The following is a 15,105-nucleotide window of genomic DNA, read 5'->3' as shown; positions in this document are numbered from 1 at the left end:
CGGCCTTTGCCTCAGCTACACCGCTGCTTGCTTACTTCCGTGTCTCCTGAGCTATTTTGTCTTCCACGTCAGAATTTTCACTTCAGAGCAAACACAGGAAAGGACAATTTAGTATATTTTTATTGTAAAAAAAACCACAGTTCCACAGATTCATATAAACAAGCCACATACGTAACATCCAATTACGTTCATCCTCCAACACTGACAGCTTTAAAAGATGAAACGGGCTAAAAATGCAAGTCCAAAAAGACGTTAGGTTTCTGATGACCAAGTGATATCTCACATGGAGCCTCCTTCCCCTGCCAGCCTCCAAACAAGATGCTGCAAGTACACAGCGCTTGCAACACCCCCAAGAACTGACAGGGAGCCATTCAAGCTGTACGGAGAGTTCTCACCCACTCCCCAGGCATCGTCAGCCGCCTGTGTTTTAACGCTGTCTGAGCGTGCGGGGGGTGAGAAAGGAGGGGGCAGCTTGCAGAGCAGCCTCCTACGCCCAGGCAGCTCAGCTGTCCTCCCAAATCGAGCTGGGGAGGGTGAAACGAGCCCGCTTCCCCACAGCTAGCACCTCCACGGACAACCCAAAGGCACACCCTTGACACAGCCCCGTCTGTGCAGTCACCTTGCAAGGGAGGAGGAAGAAGGCGTTGTTACACCGGTGTTCGGAGAGAGCCACACCATACGGAGTGGGGAAGGCAGGGAAGAGAGGAGACAATGCGGAACAAGTGGGAGGAGAAAATGTAGGGCTCGATAGCACCTTTTCTCTTTTGCTTCCCCCCTCCCAACGCTGCTGCGCGGCTTCGCAGTGTGTCGTGAGATTACCTATCCACTGCCTCTTGGGCTCAAGGGCCAGCGAAAGAGCCACAGGCAGATGAGAAATCCCACGAGCGAGGAAGGAGAGGCAAGTTTAGACCCATATGCACCACCTATACGTATCCCATGGAACTGTTACATCGGTACAAAAAAAAAAAAAACCTCGACGTTTTAGCTATTAAAAATAAAGCCCCGCCTCCAGGTCGTACAAAACCTGCGAAGAGGAGGAAGAAATCTCTTGTACGCAGCGGGTCTGGGAGCTGGCCAGACGTCAGGAGCACTTCCAGACACACACAGCCAGGCTGCCACCGAAGAACATGTACAGCAGATTCTTCACCTCGTGCGTGATCTCAAAGCCAAAGCCTTCCCCGATCACCACGTGCCAGGAGGAGCCAAACTTCTTGTCCATCATCTCTTTGATCATCTTGGCAGCACTCTGACAAATATCAAGGAGGTGAGGCAGAGCAAGCAGTGAGTTTCTGTGCAGACAACCCCCTGCGCTTCCCTTCCCTTTACCAGGGTTCTCAAGCCACAGGCAGCAGGTAGAGCGGCTGCGCTGAGGGCACTGGAAGCACCCCAGGGCTACGCCGAGGCGGAAAGCAGGTTACTGTGCTTTCAGCAGCCTCCAACACAGCAGCTTGGAGAAATTAAGGAACTGCATCGAGCAGCCACTTCGGCTCCTGCTCACACAGTCTGAAGCAAGAGTTCTTTTTGAGACGGTGGTGGAGTTACACTGGGTGCAGCGAGCGCGAGAGGAGATTCAGGTCACTAAGCTGCGGCTATTTTTACAGGAGTCCTTTTTTTTTTCCCCCCCCGTCTTCAAGCTAATTACCAAAACACTGAAACTAGGCTGACTTTCAAAAGGCTTGCTTCTCTGAGATCACACCCTGCTTGGTCTCGAAAAGGAGAGAGGAAGATTTTGCAGTGATGTGCAGTGTCTCGGGCAGGAGGGGACAGAAGGGATCTCCTGCTCTGTAGCTTTGCCTTGCTCCAGCACAAAATCCCTTCGGCAACAAGCAGTCTGTGCCCTGCCCGGGGAGCAAGGTGTGCTTTCGTTCATCTTTTGAAAGATGGATGCATAAGTTATGGTCTTTAGTTCTCAAAGCTAAAGGCACTCCCCATTTACATGCTCTCAGTAATTTCATTCCAGAGGATGAAAGCTGAGAGGGAAGTCTAAGCAGACTGTACCTAAAGGTTCAAAGGCCTGCATCTGCTCACCCCCGAAGTAAGAGCTTCCTGCCCGCTCTGGTGGGGAGGGTTTTGCTCGACACTGAAGAACGAACCTGCATTTTGGGAAGGGCCCTCCCCACACAGTTCTGAAACAAGCCCTCGGGACAGAGAGCATCTTAGGAACAGAGTGGAAGCACGTCATAGGCAAGGCAGGATCGGGAGGAAGGTAAGGTTTGTGAGACAGCATCACTACGTGACTCATCTCTGCTTCCTGCACGAAAGCAGAATGCTATTACAGGTCCTGCTGACAAAGGCAACCAGATCTGAGATCTAGCCAAGCTGCCTCTTTCTGCCCTTGCTCGGCAGAGGAACAGAGTAATGTTCCTGAACTGACAGGCTGCCAGTGTCTGACTCCACTCTGCCCTACAGCCCCAGCCCCAATCCTGCAGATTCCCCGAGCTGCAGCAACGGAAGGCCGTCCTGACTGGGATTTGGCCAGTACCTCGTTGTTGGTGGCGTACTTCTCACACGCCGTGACGCACAGCTCCATGGCCTCTACGCGCATCTCCTCCGGCATGTCCGTGTGCTGCAAAGAGCAAGCAAGCCAAATTAAGCAGAACAATAAAAGCTAGACACAAGACAGCAGTAAGCGGCCTCTATGCTGCCCATGCTGTCGCTGGGGCTGAGGCTGCTGGGCAGGGGCAAGAGGCAGCTGCTCCTTGTGATGTTTGATGTTTGCTTCAAGCAGGGGAGCACCACCAGCAACAGAAGCTTGTCACTTCCACCATTTCAGAGAATGATAGGTGTGAAGATGGCTTATTTACAACTTGTCCACGCAGAATCGTTCTCTACCTACATTAAGGCTAGCATTAAGCAAGCACAGCTTAAAGGAGGAGCTAAATACGTTTGACAGTTTTCTTGTTACAAGATGAAGGGCAAGAACGTTAGTACTGCTCCTACCGTTGTCCTTAATGATTGCTGTAAGCATAACAAAGTCTAAATGACATAGCCTTTGCCTCCTTTTCTGCTATCTGGCTGGCTAGCAAGATCCTTTACTCCAGCTCCATTAGAAAAAAAGCTGTACTTAGTATCCTGAACACGGGAGGGGACTCCAAAGGCCGCACGTTCAGCCCAATAGATGGATCACTTTGCCCCCGGCTGACAGGGGAACAAGGGTGCTAACAAATTTCCTCAACAGAGGTCAAGGGCAGGCAGGAAGCAGCGGCGATGACTGAGATCCCGACCCAGGACTGTTAGCGTGCACTCCCAGCAGCTTGTCAGTGGGAGAAATTCTGCTCTGGAAGGTTGGTGAGAATGAAGGCAGAATTTCACACCTGCAACACCGGTGGACACGCAATCCACCCTTCTTCTTACCCTAATCAGCGGGAAGCTGTGAAGTCTTTTATAATCAGCTTCCTCCTTCTTCCCCTCCCCAGTGTCGGCCATGGTCCTTCCCCACGGACTGCAGGAAGGGACAGAGGGCTGGGCTGGAGCTCAGCAAGGTGCTGCAGTGCAGGCGACTCGGAGGAACGCAGCTCTGAGGACAAAAATGGACCAGCAGCAGGGAAAAACTCAGCCCGGAGGACACTGCTTAAAAACAAAAGACAGGAAGACAGCTTTGAATTAAAACGGAAAGCTAATGAAACCATTACGAGAACGCTGTTCCTGCCTTCACAGTTACTTACTGTATTTCAGCACCTTTTCACACGCTGTGCACTTAGTTCTCGCAGCGCATTAACGCAAACAATCGTTTAAAACGTAACACTTTCCATAAACGAGCCTTCAACAGCACAGCACTTCCCAGAAGCACCAACGGAGCTTGAGGGACGAGCAAAGCCGGGGCACTGCTCCCAACAAGCGATGAGTACGTCAACCCTCGTGGCCGTCATTTAATGCCAAGAGGACACTATTGCCTGCAAGGGCTTGAAACAGTGCACCACGAGCAAAGCGTAAGTGAAATTTCGGAAGAGGATTAGTGTATACAAGCATATAGAAATACCCCAATCTGTTTTGGGGTAGTTAACTCATGCGATTCACGAACGTTTGCCGAGCTGGGGGCTTGGATATTGGAAAACGCTGGGCCGCTGCTGTGTGCCCGCTCACCAGCCGGCCTCTACCTGGGCGCAGCACCGCACGGCCCGCACTCGGAGCCCTTCACCACCGCCCTCCCGTGCAGAATGAGGGAAACACCCCCCCCCACACGCGACCCCATGGCGGCCAGCACCCGCTCCCCGCAGCGAGGCGGCCGCCACGAGGCGAGCCTGGGGACAACGGGACAGGGCCCCGCAGCCCCGGGAGGCGGGGGCCAGGCGGGGGCCGGGCGGGCCCCGGGGCGGGGATGGGGCCGGGAGGGGAGCGCGGCCCGGCCCCGGTCGCGGCCTCACCTGCGCGGCCCGCAGCGGTTGCTAAGGAAGTGCCCCGCTGTCTTAGCAACCGGCGCCGGAAGTCCCGCCTCCGCGCCTCCCATTGGCTGAGAGAGCCGGGCCGCCTCGTCCTATTGGCGGAGGGGTGGCCGCGGGGCGCTGTGGGGAGGGGGGCCCTGCTGGGGTTAATTGGGGCAGCCTCATTAGGGCCGGCCTCATTAAGGCCTCCCCGTGTGCTGGGCAGGGCTGAGAGGGCTGGGCTCTGAGCCTGGAGGGACAACGTCTTGTTGGCCTAAAGCCACCGCGGGGAGCGGTTCTGATCTCCAAATAAAGATATTTGTATCGATAAACGCCTTTTGTTTTAATTAGCAAATTATTTATATAAATAAACAAGCGCCTTGTGTTTTAATTAGCAGCAATAAATGGTGGTGGGTGGGTGGAGAGGCAGCCGGCTGTGTCCTTGCCTTGCTGCAGCTGGAGGGAGGAGAAGATGGCCCTGGGGTCTGGAGAGGTGAGGGGGGCTCGGGTCCTGCAAGCAGACCTTGGGGGTCTGCGGTGCTATTAGTCGGAAATCAATCCAGGCAAATTAGTCTGAAATTAATGGGTGAAGAAGAATCAAGCTCCTGGATAGCACCAGGGGAAAAGGCTGCTATTCCTGGGCTGCCAGGCACGATGCCTGGGTTTCCATCAGGGCGCCTTCTGGTCATGGGGGACAGTTCGTGTTCGTGAAGACTTCTGGCTGGCGTGTGCTTGAAATGTCCTCGCCGCTGGCTGCCGAAAGAAGCGATCGATTTTCTCTGAGACAGAAAAAAGAGGAGGAGGAAGAAGCTGGGCGTTCTGCTCTCCCCTCACCCCGATCTCCAGGCTCGCCCCTACAGCTGCAGGGCGGCTGGCTGCCCTGTTCACCCACGTCCCCACAAATCCGAGCAGAGCCTGGGGCTGTCGTTGCAGTGGCCGGTGCTGGGAGGACAATGCTGCAGTGATCGTTTGTCTTCCCGTCTGCCTGCACTGCTGCCACTGACAGGAAGCAAATGCTGCCTCCCGTTCCCTTCGCTTTTACCGCTGCAGTCCCATTTGTGGGGTTGGTGCCGGTTCTACCTCCTTCCCCTTTTCTACAGGCAGTGGCCTTTCACAACAAGGCAGGCACAGCACTAAAATTGTCAAGAGAGAGAGAAAAGCTGGGAGATCATCCTTTTTCTCTTTTTTTTTTTTTTTTTTTCCTTTTTTCAGAGGAGATAATTAGGGGCAGAATCTCTGCGAGGAAGAAGATCTTTCCATCATTACTTTATCTCCAGGCAGCTACTCTAATCTCTCCAGGGATACAGTGCTTTCAAGCATCGTATTCTTTCTGTGTTTTTCTTTCTTTTTTTTTTTTTTTTTAATGCTTTAATCCCTATGTAGTTCACCCACTTTTGCTACGAAGCAGCAAGTCGGCAAGAGCCGCCGTTTGTGTGCGTGTCCATCGGTGGCTGTGTGTGAGAGCGCATGCGCCTGCGATTCTGGCTTCAATTAAACACACTTTGGTTTTGATCAATGTGGGTCCACAGGGAATGCTTCCCGAGAGAAACGCAGACACTGTTCGTAAGAATAATTCAGCGGCAGCTCCTAGGTTAAAGCTGACAAAACCAGCCAAACCTAAGCTCCAGAGGGGCTGAGGTGAGGAGCTCCGTGTTCCCCGTGGTTGCGATGGGTGGTGCAGCAGGGCTGTGATGCAGGGATGGAGGGAGAGCATCAGGTGGGCCCCTTCCCATCTGTGATGGCTTAGGAAAACGTGGGCAGCTTTGTGCCTGAGCCACTGGGAGCAGGGCTTCTGTGGGCTGCGCCTTTGCAGGATCAAAGCCACCCAATGCTGTCTTGGGCCGATGCAGGTGTATGGGGGGGTATTTTCCATACGGAGTGGCCTGGTGCCCAGCTGTAAATGAAGGCAGTTCTTTGGCAAGGCTCAAATTCGCACCTCTGGCTGGGTAACAAACCACATTAGAACAACACCGTGTTGCTGTTGCACAACGGTGTCAGGTTGTGCCGTGTTTGCCGTTCTCCTCAGCTGGGAAATGGCCACCGAGTGATAAAGTCACCACAACAGCAGTGACCCGCTGGAGCACTGCACAAGCCTTGGTGAGCTTCCTGCCCGCGGGAGCGAGTGGTGCAGGCTCCCGGCAGGATGCAGAAGCCCGGGGAAGCAATTAAGGCAGCCTCCCATCGCTAGGACAGGGCAGATAGCAGGGCTTTTTGTACTGTCACCTGCTGGGGACACGTGCAGCCCGGCTTGGCTGGGTCCAAGGGGGATGGAGGTTGGCATGGCACGGAGAGACACAACCCACGAGCCCCAGTTGAGGTATCCCAACTCCCAGTGTAGGAATTTCAGCATTTTCTCCTCAAACCTCATAATTAATAGGTTCGGCCCTTGGGTGGGAGGGTTTCCAGCCTCCGTGTTTGCCCTGGTGATCTTGTTCTCTGCACAGCAAAGTCCTTTGGGGGGAGGCTTGTTTTGAGCCTGACTAAGCTCTTGGTCTGCTGGAAACCCCGCGGCAGTGAGCGTCACAGTTTAGCAAAGCATCTCTTCTCTTTCTACATCTTTAATTTCTCTTTTATTTATTTATAATTTTTTTTTGTCTCTTTTGGAAGAGGTATCCGGACTCTGAGCAGTACCCAAGGCACATATCATGGCCACAGCACGCTCTCAGCACAGCTGTTGAACAGCTCCTTCTTTAACCCTCCCAAGAACGATTTTGTTTTCCCCTGTCTCGGTGCACAAAGCATTGTTTTTCAACAGGCTGTCCTTAGAGAGGCTCAGGTCTTTTCCTGAGTGGTTATGTTTAATTTAGAAGCTAGCAATATCTGTAAGTCACTGCAATTACTCCTTCCAGCCAGCAGCACCATCGATTTGTTACCTCCTACTGTCTCCTCCAACCAACCAGCCTTTTAAGCCCTGTAGCAGGTTTTTGGTTCTTGCAGGGCTCAGATAACCAAAAATTGTACCTTCCTGCTCTTCTTTTCCACCCAGATGTGGAACACGCAGCCGCAGAGCGTCAGGGCTGGGGCTCGCCTCTCCCAGGAGGGAAATCAAATATTTATTCCTGCTCTTGATTCCCCGTCTCTCAACCAGTTTCTAATCTCTCCATAATGACTTCGTTTCCTTAAGAGCCTTATGCAGAAGAGTTTGCCGTAAGCCTTTAAAATGCCTGCGTAAATTATAGCCAGCCTTCCTGTGCCCCCCATACTGCTGAAGTGTCCCCAAGCCTCTGGGGACGTAGCTTCAGGTGAGAGCCCCAGCCTGCTTTGTGGCATTAAATATCTGCAGCGTGGCCAGCAGGAGCCGTGGGGACGTGGCTCAGCTCGGTGTCCCCACCAGCACCTGGCAAAGGCAGGACCCAGCGGAAAACCGGAGCCTCTCTGCTCCGTTTTCCCCAAATATCGGTGAGGTTGTGGCCCCGCTAGAGGGGACAAGTGTCCTGCAGCCCCGAGTGCTCCAAGTGCTGTGCCTGCCAGCCCTCTCCTAGCCAAGCCTCACGCGTGGCTCGCTCAGTAACTCATTACCAGCGCTTAATTAGGCTCCTACACCGCGTGAGCTCCTCGGCACTATGGGCTGACCTGGAGGCAGGGGTTTCCTGCTGCTTCCCTCTCCCTGTGCTCGGGGCTGGGTTCCTCCTCCTTGCTCTGCAGTGGGGTGGACGAGAGATTCCCAAATGGTGCCTTGCCATGCAGCGATACCCAAACCTTCCCAGTGATGTTTTGGTAGGGGTCTTCCATCTCCCTCCGGGTGCACATCCAGTACCCTGGGGATTTTTCCTGGGGGATTTTTCCTTCTTTTTCACCCGAAAGCAGCACAGGGCTCGGGTTTGCAGCCCGCCTCCCCTCCCGCCGCACAGCACCCCACAGGAGGCTCCGACAGAAACACCACGTTTATTGTCCACAGCCAGCGTTACAAAAGAAACGTCCCGGCACGACACGGCCACGCGCAAGCGAGCGAGCAAGGTGGGGGGGGCACGAAGATCACAGTGTTTCCCACTTGGCACAGGGGCTGCGCTGTGTCCCCACCACGTCCCCCCCTCCCCGGCGGGCTGTCCCCTCTGTCCCCCTTGTCCCCCAGCCGCAGGGCGGGGGCAGCTGGTGCCGAAGGTGCAAAGTGGGACTTTTTTGGGGTTGGGGGAGCACTGGAAGCTGGACATCACACGAGCGACCATGAAACCCCCCCGAAATACCCCCCACCCCCCAACGCACACACACACACGCGCACACACACACGCACATATCGAGACACCGGTGACCGCACACGTGGAAACATCGCACCCGCAGGCACCCCACGGGGAAAACCCCCTCCTGGCCCCGCTCTGGCCCCAAGGCCAGCGGCTCCCTTTGCCCCAGCCCCGTGCCACCAGTGTCCCTGTCCCCAGCCAGCTCAAAGCAGGGGACCGAGGCACAGGCGAGGCCAGCAGCCCCCTGTGAGCAGCTCAGTGCCCAAAAGGCCAGGGGGGTGGCAGGGAATACTGTCCCCGTGTCCCTTTTCCTTGCTTTTGCTCCATTCTCTCCTGCACCCCAAATAGGACGGGGGGCATGGGGACGAGGCTCTGCCCCTCTTCCCCCGCCTTCTGTGTGGGCACTGGGGCCCCAGCACTGGGAATGCTTAAAAATAAATAAATAAATATATAAATAAATGAATAGCCCCCCACAGGGCTCCTTTCACCCATGGGGGGCCTACGGTGCCTGGCACACTTGACCGGAGAAGAGCTGAAGGGGAAGAGGGGAGGATGCTGATGGCTACCAGCAAACAGCTTGGGGCCCCGTAGGAGAACAGGCTCGCAAAACCAAATATCAGGGCGATAAAAATAAACAGGTGAAGGGGGTGCCCTGCTCCCAGCTCCCCCAGGCCCCATAGACACGACAGCCAGCATATGGCACGGTCCTGCCAAAACAGAAATAGGGCAAGGTGGGGGGGGACAGCATGCCAGGGCGGGGTGTGAGCCGTGCCAAGGGGCTGCCACGGGACCTCCCTGCACGCCGGCCCCCCCGGGACGCTGCCGTGGGGGCATGGAGCATCGTCCCGTTGTGGTGGTGGAGGTGGTGGCGGGGCCCGTTGGTCTGGGAGGGGACAAAGGGGCTTTTCCTGTGGTCCGCAGGCACCTCGGCGCTGGGGGGGGCCGCTCACGCCTTCCTCCCCTCATCACAGGCGGTGAAGGCGCCCTTGCTGGCCCCCCCGAAGACCTCCACGGCCTGGTCGTCCCACTGGATGACGTTGCCCTGCAGGCGGGAGGTGCAGTTGGCCAAGGCCAGGATCTCCGCCGGAGCCAGCATGTGGTCCCACACGCCGAACTGCGCCAGCTCCCCCACGAAGGCCTGCGTGGCGTCAAAGCGGCCGCCCAGCGTGTCCTGGGGACGGAGGTCACATTAGCGAGCAGAGAAGCCCCCCTGGCCCTACCAACCAAGGCCCCGTGCTGAGAAACCCCTGCCCGCGCCCCACGGGCCGGCGGGTACCTGCTCCTGGCCCAGGATGATGACGCCCTGGGGCTTGATGGCGTGCCACGAGGCCAGGTTCTCGCCGGCGCCCCGCTGCTCGCCGTCCTGGTACGCTGACCACTTGCCGTCCCGGGTGGTCCACGCCACGCAGATGTGGTGCCAGGCCTTGTCCTTCAGGCTCAGCGGCAGCTGGGCGACCTTTGTGTGGAAAGCAAGAGCTCGGCACTCGACGGGGCTGCCGGAGGACACCTGTGTCCCCCAGGCCCCCATCCCTCCTGTGGCAGCACCCTAAATTCTACAGACATCCAGATCTGCTGCTTCTCCCCCTGAAAACCCACCCCGTAGAGCTGTCCTCCCCATCCTCCTCCTCCACGACCCTTCCTCCCATCTCTTCCTCCTCATGGTCCCCCATGCCGATCCCAGCTCTGCATTTCTCCAGGCCAGGGTGGTGCAAGCACAGGGAACGGGGACCAGACCCGGTGATGCCCGGGGGACCCTTGGGAGCACAAGGGATGGAGGGAAGGGGACGAGGGAAGGCGCTTCCCTCCCGTCCCGCTCCATCTGGGCTGACCTTGTCATTGATGAGCAGCTCCAGGGGGTTGGTGCCCCACTCCAGCAGCACGATCTCGTTGGCTTGGCTCGGGACGGAGTAAGAGAAAGGGGTGCCGAGCCCCGCCAAGGCCTTGGACTTCAGCCACATGCAGATGGTGAAGGCGTAGAGCTCCGGCAGGCTCTTCTTCATGCGGGCGTACATGTAGTTGTTCTGCACCGGGATGGTCACCTTGAAGGCGTCGGGAGGGCTGTAGCCTGGAGCTCCTGCATGCCAAGGACAGGGAGGAGAAGAGGAGGGTCAGGAGCTGCTCTTGGGGTGGGGACACCCATCCCGGAGCTCCCCTGGAGGCGCACCTTGGGGTTGGCATCACCCCACGCTGGCTGGTTCCCCGTCGGGCAGGACTCACCGTGCTCCAGCTCCGCCACCCGGCTCTGCAGGGAGCTGAGCTCCTTCTCGATGTCGTGCTGCTGCTGGCTGCGGTCGGTGTTGGCGGCCTGCCGCTCCTTCTGCAGGGTCAGGATCTTGGAGAGGAGCTGCTCCTCCAGCTGCTCCATCTTGGTGTGCAGCGCGTCGCGGGCGAGCGCCGGGGCGGTGGGCACCGAGCCGTTGGTGCGGGCCGGCAGCTCCTGCTGCGCTCGGATGTAGAGGGAGAAAATTCAACATGGTGTCAGCACAAAAGGTTAAATGCACAGCCCCAGGGGCTTCTCCAAGAGCTTTGTCCCCATCAGCCTCATCATTACAAAAAGGAGCTGGCTGCCTCGGTTACCCTGAAGGACTTTTGGCTGCTGCGGAGGCAGAGCAAGACCAGGGCGCACAGCAGCTCGGGCCATCCCACCGCTCGCTTCGCTGTTTCGGCACGGCCGGTGCCGTAGCATCATGTCACAGGGCTGCAATCCTCTTAGCCCGGCTCAGCCCCTGCGTGGGCGCGTGCACGCGTGCCGGGTCAGGCAGGTAGCTCCCCGACGGCGTAAAGCCAGCGTCGCCCATCTGCTGGCAAAGCCCCAGCCGCCGGGACGCGTGTAAGCGGTGCCACGGAGGAACAGGGTCAGCGGCCGTGACCCCGTCCCGTGGGGACACGGTGACACCCCCGCCCCGCTTCCCCGCTCGCACCTCCCCGCCGCGCCGAGCTGCCCTGGCTGGAGGAAAGCCAGGCTTGGCCGTGCAGGATGCGGCCGCCGCGGATGGGAACGGCAGGGGGAAAGTAGCAGGGAGAGGAAGAGCGGAAGGTGGTGTTGGCGTGAGCGCAAGTGGAGCCGGACCAGGAGGGAACGCGCTGAGGCTGGAAGTGAGGAGATGCTGCCAAGCGCCAGCAAAGCTCCGGGCTCGGGAAAAGCCTCCAGCGGGGACTGCCAGGGCAAGACCTCCGCAGGTTTTGCAAAGAAAACCAAAGCGGAGAAGCAAAAACCAAAAGGGAGGTTGGGCAGAGAGCATGTGCCAGCCCCAACCAGCGGGCACACGCCAGCTCTTACTGCCGGCTTTCTCCGGGATGCCCTTGCGGAGAGAAAAACCTCTCCCAGGAGGGAAAAGCACCTGGCAAAGGGCACCCTGCCTCCGGTCCCCATAACAGAGAGAGGGGTTAGCCCGGGAGCAGTGCCGTGGGTACACGTTAGTCACGGCCCCGCGTGTGCTCCCCTCCGCCGCGCCTGCAGGCTGCGACTGCTCGAGCCGGGGGCTGGACGCCTGCCTCCCTGCTGCACGCCCAGCTCCATCTGCCGAGCACCAAAAAAGAAAAGACTGGGCGCTTCTGTCGCTCCCGCTAGCCCCCGATAGCCTGCCCTACATTACTCAACATGGGATGATCGCTGGCTTTTTTTTTTTTTCCTCCCTCTCTGTAACTTTTCTTGCTCTGTCTTTCTCACTTCTCTCGCTCCGTGGCATCTCCTCGCGTGCTCTCCTGTCCTGTTGGGGCACAGCCCCCCCAGGCTGGGCTGCCTCTCCTTAAAAAGCATCCCCCCCCATCTCCCAGCGCTTTTTTCTCCCGAATTATTCGCGAAACTATTAATTACGGCCGTGCAGCTGTTATTTACCGGCGGCTTTCAGGGAGGGGAGAGGGGGGAGCGCCTCCTCCCCGGCTGTTCGGTGGGCGCCCGGCTTCCCATCTGCCGCCGCGCAGGCAGCAGGGGAGTGGGCAGCGGGTGCGGGGGAGGCTCGCTCGGCGCTTTTTTGGCCACCGGAGCCGGCGAGGAGATTGAAGGCTGCCAGGTAATATTAATCACGTTAAATGTCAGCGGCTGGCGGGGGGGCGGCGGGGCCCGGCACGCACTTGCTCAGGCTGTACTCATTGTTCGGCAAATGCACTTTCATTTATGTAAGGAGATCAGAGCCGTAATTTACTAATGCATCAGCAAATCTGCTCCCCGGGGCTTCCCCTCGCGCCCCGCTCGCCTTAGCTGCTGAGACGAGGAGGGCAGGGACGAGGGACGATGCTCACCGTGGGACCCCGAGCAGGGTGTGCGGGGAGCAGCGGCACCCACATCAGCTCCGTCCCCTTCCCCGCACCCGTGCACCCATCCCACACCGGCACAGCTCCTTTGCAGCCCCTACCACCACGGGATGGTCGCTGCTTTTCCTCGCAGGGGAAAAGCTCACGGCACATTTCCATCACCCCCGAGTCTTGCTCAGGGCTCTCATTGCTTGGGTGCCCCTGCCTGTGCCCGTCGGCCCGCTGCCGGCAGCCAGCTCATCGATCGCCAGGCTGTGCCCCTCCGAGGAGACATCCTCCTCCCTCCCAAACCTCTCCATTTCAATTTGCAGCAGTAATTAAAAGCACGTAAAAGGAGCATCTGGCTCCCCGGCTCGGCGTGCCGAGGCGATGCGTCCCAGCGTGCGGATGTGAGCGCATGCAGAGAGCGAGGGGGGAAAGGAAAAGGGGAGGAAAAAGGCCAGCCACGCTGTGCCGAAGGAAAAACAAAGAGAAAGGCGTTTGGGAGACATTAGGGAGAGGTGACGGACGATGCTCCTTGGTGAGGCATAGTCAGGGAGGGCTCCCCGATGCGCCCACCCGTCCCCTCGCCCATGGGGGCACGGAGCCTGCCCCGCTTCCCCCAGGGCAAACCAAGAATCAAATGACTTGATAGGTTTTGTATCAATAAATCGTATGTCTTACAGGGCCCAGGTTATATCGATGGTCTTCTGCCAGCCCCCCAAAGCATCCAGCATTAAACCTTGTTGACAAAACCATGGACATCACCTTCCCGGGACGTTTTGCTTCACCCCGCTCCCCAGACCGAGCTCAGCCAGGATTCCCTCTCCCTCCTTCCCCCTTCCATGGTCCACCCCAGTGGGAATTTTGGGTGTCCTCGAGGTGCTGCACAGCATCCTACGGGGCTGGGTCCCCCAAATATCGCGTGCTCCTTGGGCACGCGTGGATGTGGGTGAGCCAGAGCCCCCCCATGGCCTGCGGGACCCCGCTCGTGCGAACCCTTCCCTGGGGACGGTGCTTTGTGGGGAATTAAGGGGAGGTGGGCTTTGCTGCTGGGGCTGGGAGAGGGGCTGGATGCTGGGGCCGAGGAGGACGGGCAGCAAGTCCCAAAGATGCCTCCTTCCCCTGCCTGTGGCCTGCTGCTGCGGTGAGGGGGCAGAGGGGCAAAACCAGCCCCGAAACCGTCTGCTCTGCCCCGAGGGGGTCCCAAGTCCCCCTGCAGGCAGTGGGGAGGGTGATGGGGACCCGAATGGGAAGACCGGGCGGTCGAGGACTCGCAGGTGGCACTGGCCCCGGTGCACCTCAGGGGACGACGCGCTGGATGGAGCCCCTGGAAGCAATGCCCCGGGTAAAGCAGGCGGCTTCCTTCCAGCGGCTCTCGTGCGCCCTAACAATCAGCCTCTGCTAACTCTGCTCCCCCAGAACCGCAGGCCCACACCAACTCACCTCCGCGTACGCTCGGGGCGGGCTCCCCCCAGCCCCCCCCCGCCCCCCCGTCCCCCAGAGCCCCCTCCCCGCACCTCGATGCGGTCGATGCGGTCCTGGAGGGCTCGCACCGCCTCCTCCAGCTCCCTCACGGCGGGCGGCTCGGCGGGGGGGTGCCCCATGGTGCCGGGCCTGGGGGCGGCCCGGAGCCCGGCGGCGGGGGCCGGGGGTGCCCGCAAGCCCCCCTCGCAGCGGCTGAGCTTGCCGGTGAGCTCGCGGATGGTCTCCTGGTCCATGCGGATCCGCTCCTTCTGCTCCAGCGCCGTGCGGCGGAGCTGGGCCGCGGCGCTGCGCAGGGCCAGCAGCTCCTCGGGGCCGGTGGCCGCGGGGCCGGTGGCCGCGGGGCACTCGGCGCTCAGCGGCGTGCACACGAAGCGGCTGAAGAGAGGCGGCGGCGAGCCGGGGAGCCTCGGGCCGGCGCTGGCCAGAGCCTCGGCGGGGCCGTGCAGGGCCCCCAGCCCCTTGTCGGCGGCGGGGAGCAGGGCGGCGGCGGCCGAGTCATTGTCGGCGGAGGAGGAGGAGGAGGAGGAGGAGGAGGGTGGGGAGGAAGAGGCGGCGGTGCCGGCCGGGTGGACGCTGGCGATGATGCAGATGATGGCCCCCAGGAAAGCCAGCATGCCCGCCGCCAGCAGCACGGCCAGAAACTTCAGGGTGGCAGCGGCGTGGGGGGCGCGGAGCCCGAGGACGGCGAGAAAACGGAGCGGGAGGGGACGGACGGACGGAGGGACGGACAGCCCGGAGGCAGCCGGCGGGGGGGGGACGGACGGACGGACGGTACCGGCAGCGGCACCAGCACCGGCGCCGGGGCCCCGCGGCGCCGCCCTTATATGCGCCGGGCGGTGCCGCAC

The 15,105-nt window shown here is 59.3% G+C and overlaps 2 protein-coding genes across 5 annotated transcripts; both read right to left on the bottom strand.

Annotated features, from left to right (window-relative positions):
- Positions 1-102: 102 nt before the first annotated feature.
- DNAL4 (dynein axonemal light chain 4) lies at positions 103-4,447 on the bottom strand. 4 transcript variants are annotated; one of them, XM_040559407.1, is made up of 4 exons: positions 4,365-4,447; positions 3,355-3,567; positions 2,483-2,566; positions 103-1,246 (listed from the first exon to the last, which is right to left on the bottom strand). In XM_040559407.1, the coding sequence occupies exons 2-4, from the start codon at positions 3,424-3,426 to the stop codon at positions 1,082-1,084; spliced, it is 321 nt and encodes a 106-aa protein (XP_040415341.1). In that variant the 5' UTR covers positions 3,427-3,567; positions 4,365-4,447; the 3' UTR covers positions 103-1,081. The 4 variants fall into 4 exon arrangements, with proteins under 4 accessions (XP_040415341.1, XP_040415352.1, XP_040415363.1 ...); XM_040559418.1 differs by having other exon boundaries at positions 3,355-3,570; positions 4,365-4,440; XM_040559429.1 differs by lacking the exon at positions 4,365-4,447 and adding an exon at positions 3,666-3,934 and having other exon boundaries at positions 3,355-3,570.
- A 3,780-nt stretch (positions 4,448-8,227) lies between these two features.
- Positions 8,228-15,058, bottom strand: NPTXR (neuronal pentraxin receptor). The gene is made up of 5 exons (XM_040559391.1): positions 14,293-15,058; positions 10,757-10,979; positions 10,369-10,613; positions 9,816-9,995; positions 8,228-9,710 (listed from the first exon to the last, which is right to left on the bottom strand). The coding sequence occupies exons 1-5, from the start codon at positions 14,872-14,874 to the stop codon at positions 9,486-9,488; spliced, it is 1,455 nt and encodes a 484-aa protein (XP_040415325.1). The 5' UTR covers positions 14,875-15,058; the 3' UTR covers positions 8,228-9,485.
- Between the last annotated feature and the right edge of the window lie 47 nt (positions 15,059-15,105).

This window comes from Cygnus olor, chromosome 1, assembly GCF_009769625.2.
Source record: "Cygnus olor isolate bCygOlo1 chromosome 1, bCygOlo1.pri.v2, whole genome shotgun sequence".
Classification (NCBI taxonomy): domain Eukaryota; kingdom Metazoa; phylum Chordata; class Aves; order Anseriformes; family Anatidae; genus Cygnus; species Cygnus olor.
The sequence above is the reverse complement of the archived record's forward strand: the minus strand, read 5'-3'. Positions and strand labels throughout refer to the sequence as shown.

Excerpts from the sequence above, each read along its gene's own strand:
- NPTXR (XM_040559391.1), bottom strand. The coding sequence starts at position 14,874 with ATGCTGGCTTTCCTGGGGGCCATCATCTGCATCATCGCCAGCGTCCAC. Across the intron at positions 10,980-14,292 it reads ACCGCATCGACCGCATCGAG|CAGGAGCTGCCGGCCCGCAC; the intron begins GTGCGGGGAGGG and ends ATCCGAGCGCAG. Across the intron at positions 9,711-9,815 it reads TCATCCTGGGCCAGGAGCAG|GACACGCTGGGCGGCCGCTT; the intron begins GTACCCGCCGGC and ends CTCCGTCCCCAG.
- DNAL4 (XM_040559407.1), bottom strand. The coding sequence starts at position 3,426 with ATGGCCGACACTGGGGAGGGGAAGAAGGAGGAAGCTGATTATAAAAGA. Across the intron at positions 2,567-3,354 it reads ACAGCTTCCCGCTGATTAGG|CACACGGACATGCCGGAGGA; the intron begins GTAAGAAGAAGG and ends TGCTCTTTGCAG. Across the intron at positions 1,247-2,482 it reads AGTACGCCACCAACAACGAG|AGTGCTGCCAAGATGATCAA; the intron begins GTACTGGCCAAA and ends GATATTTGTCAG.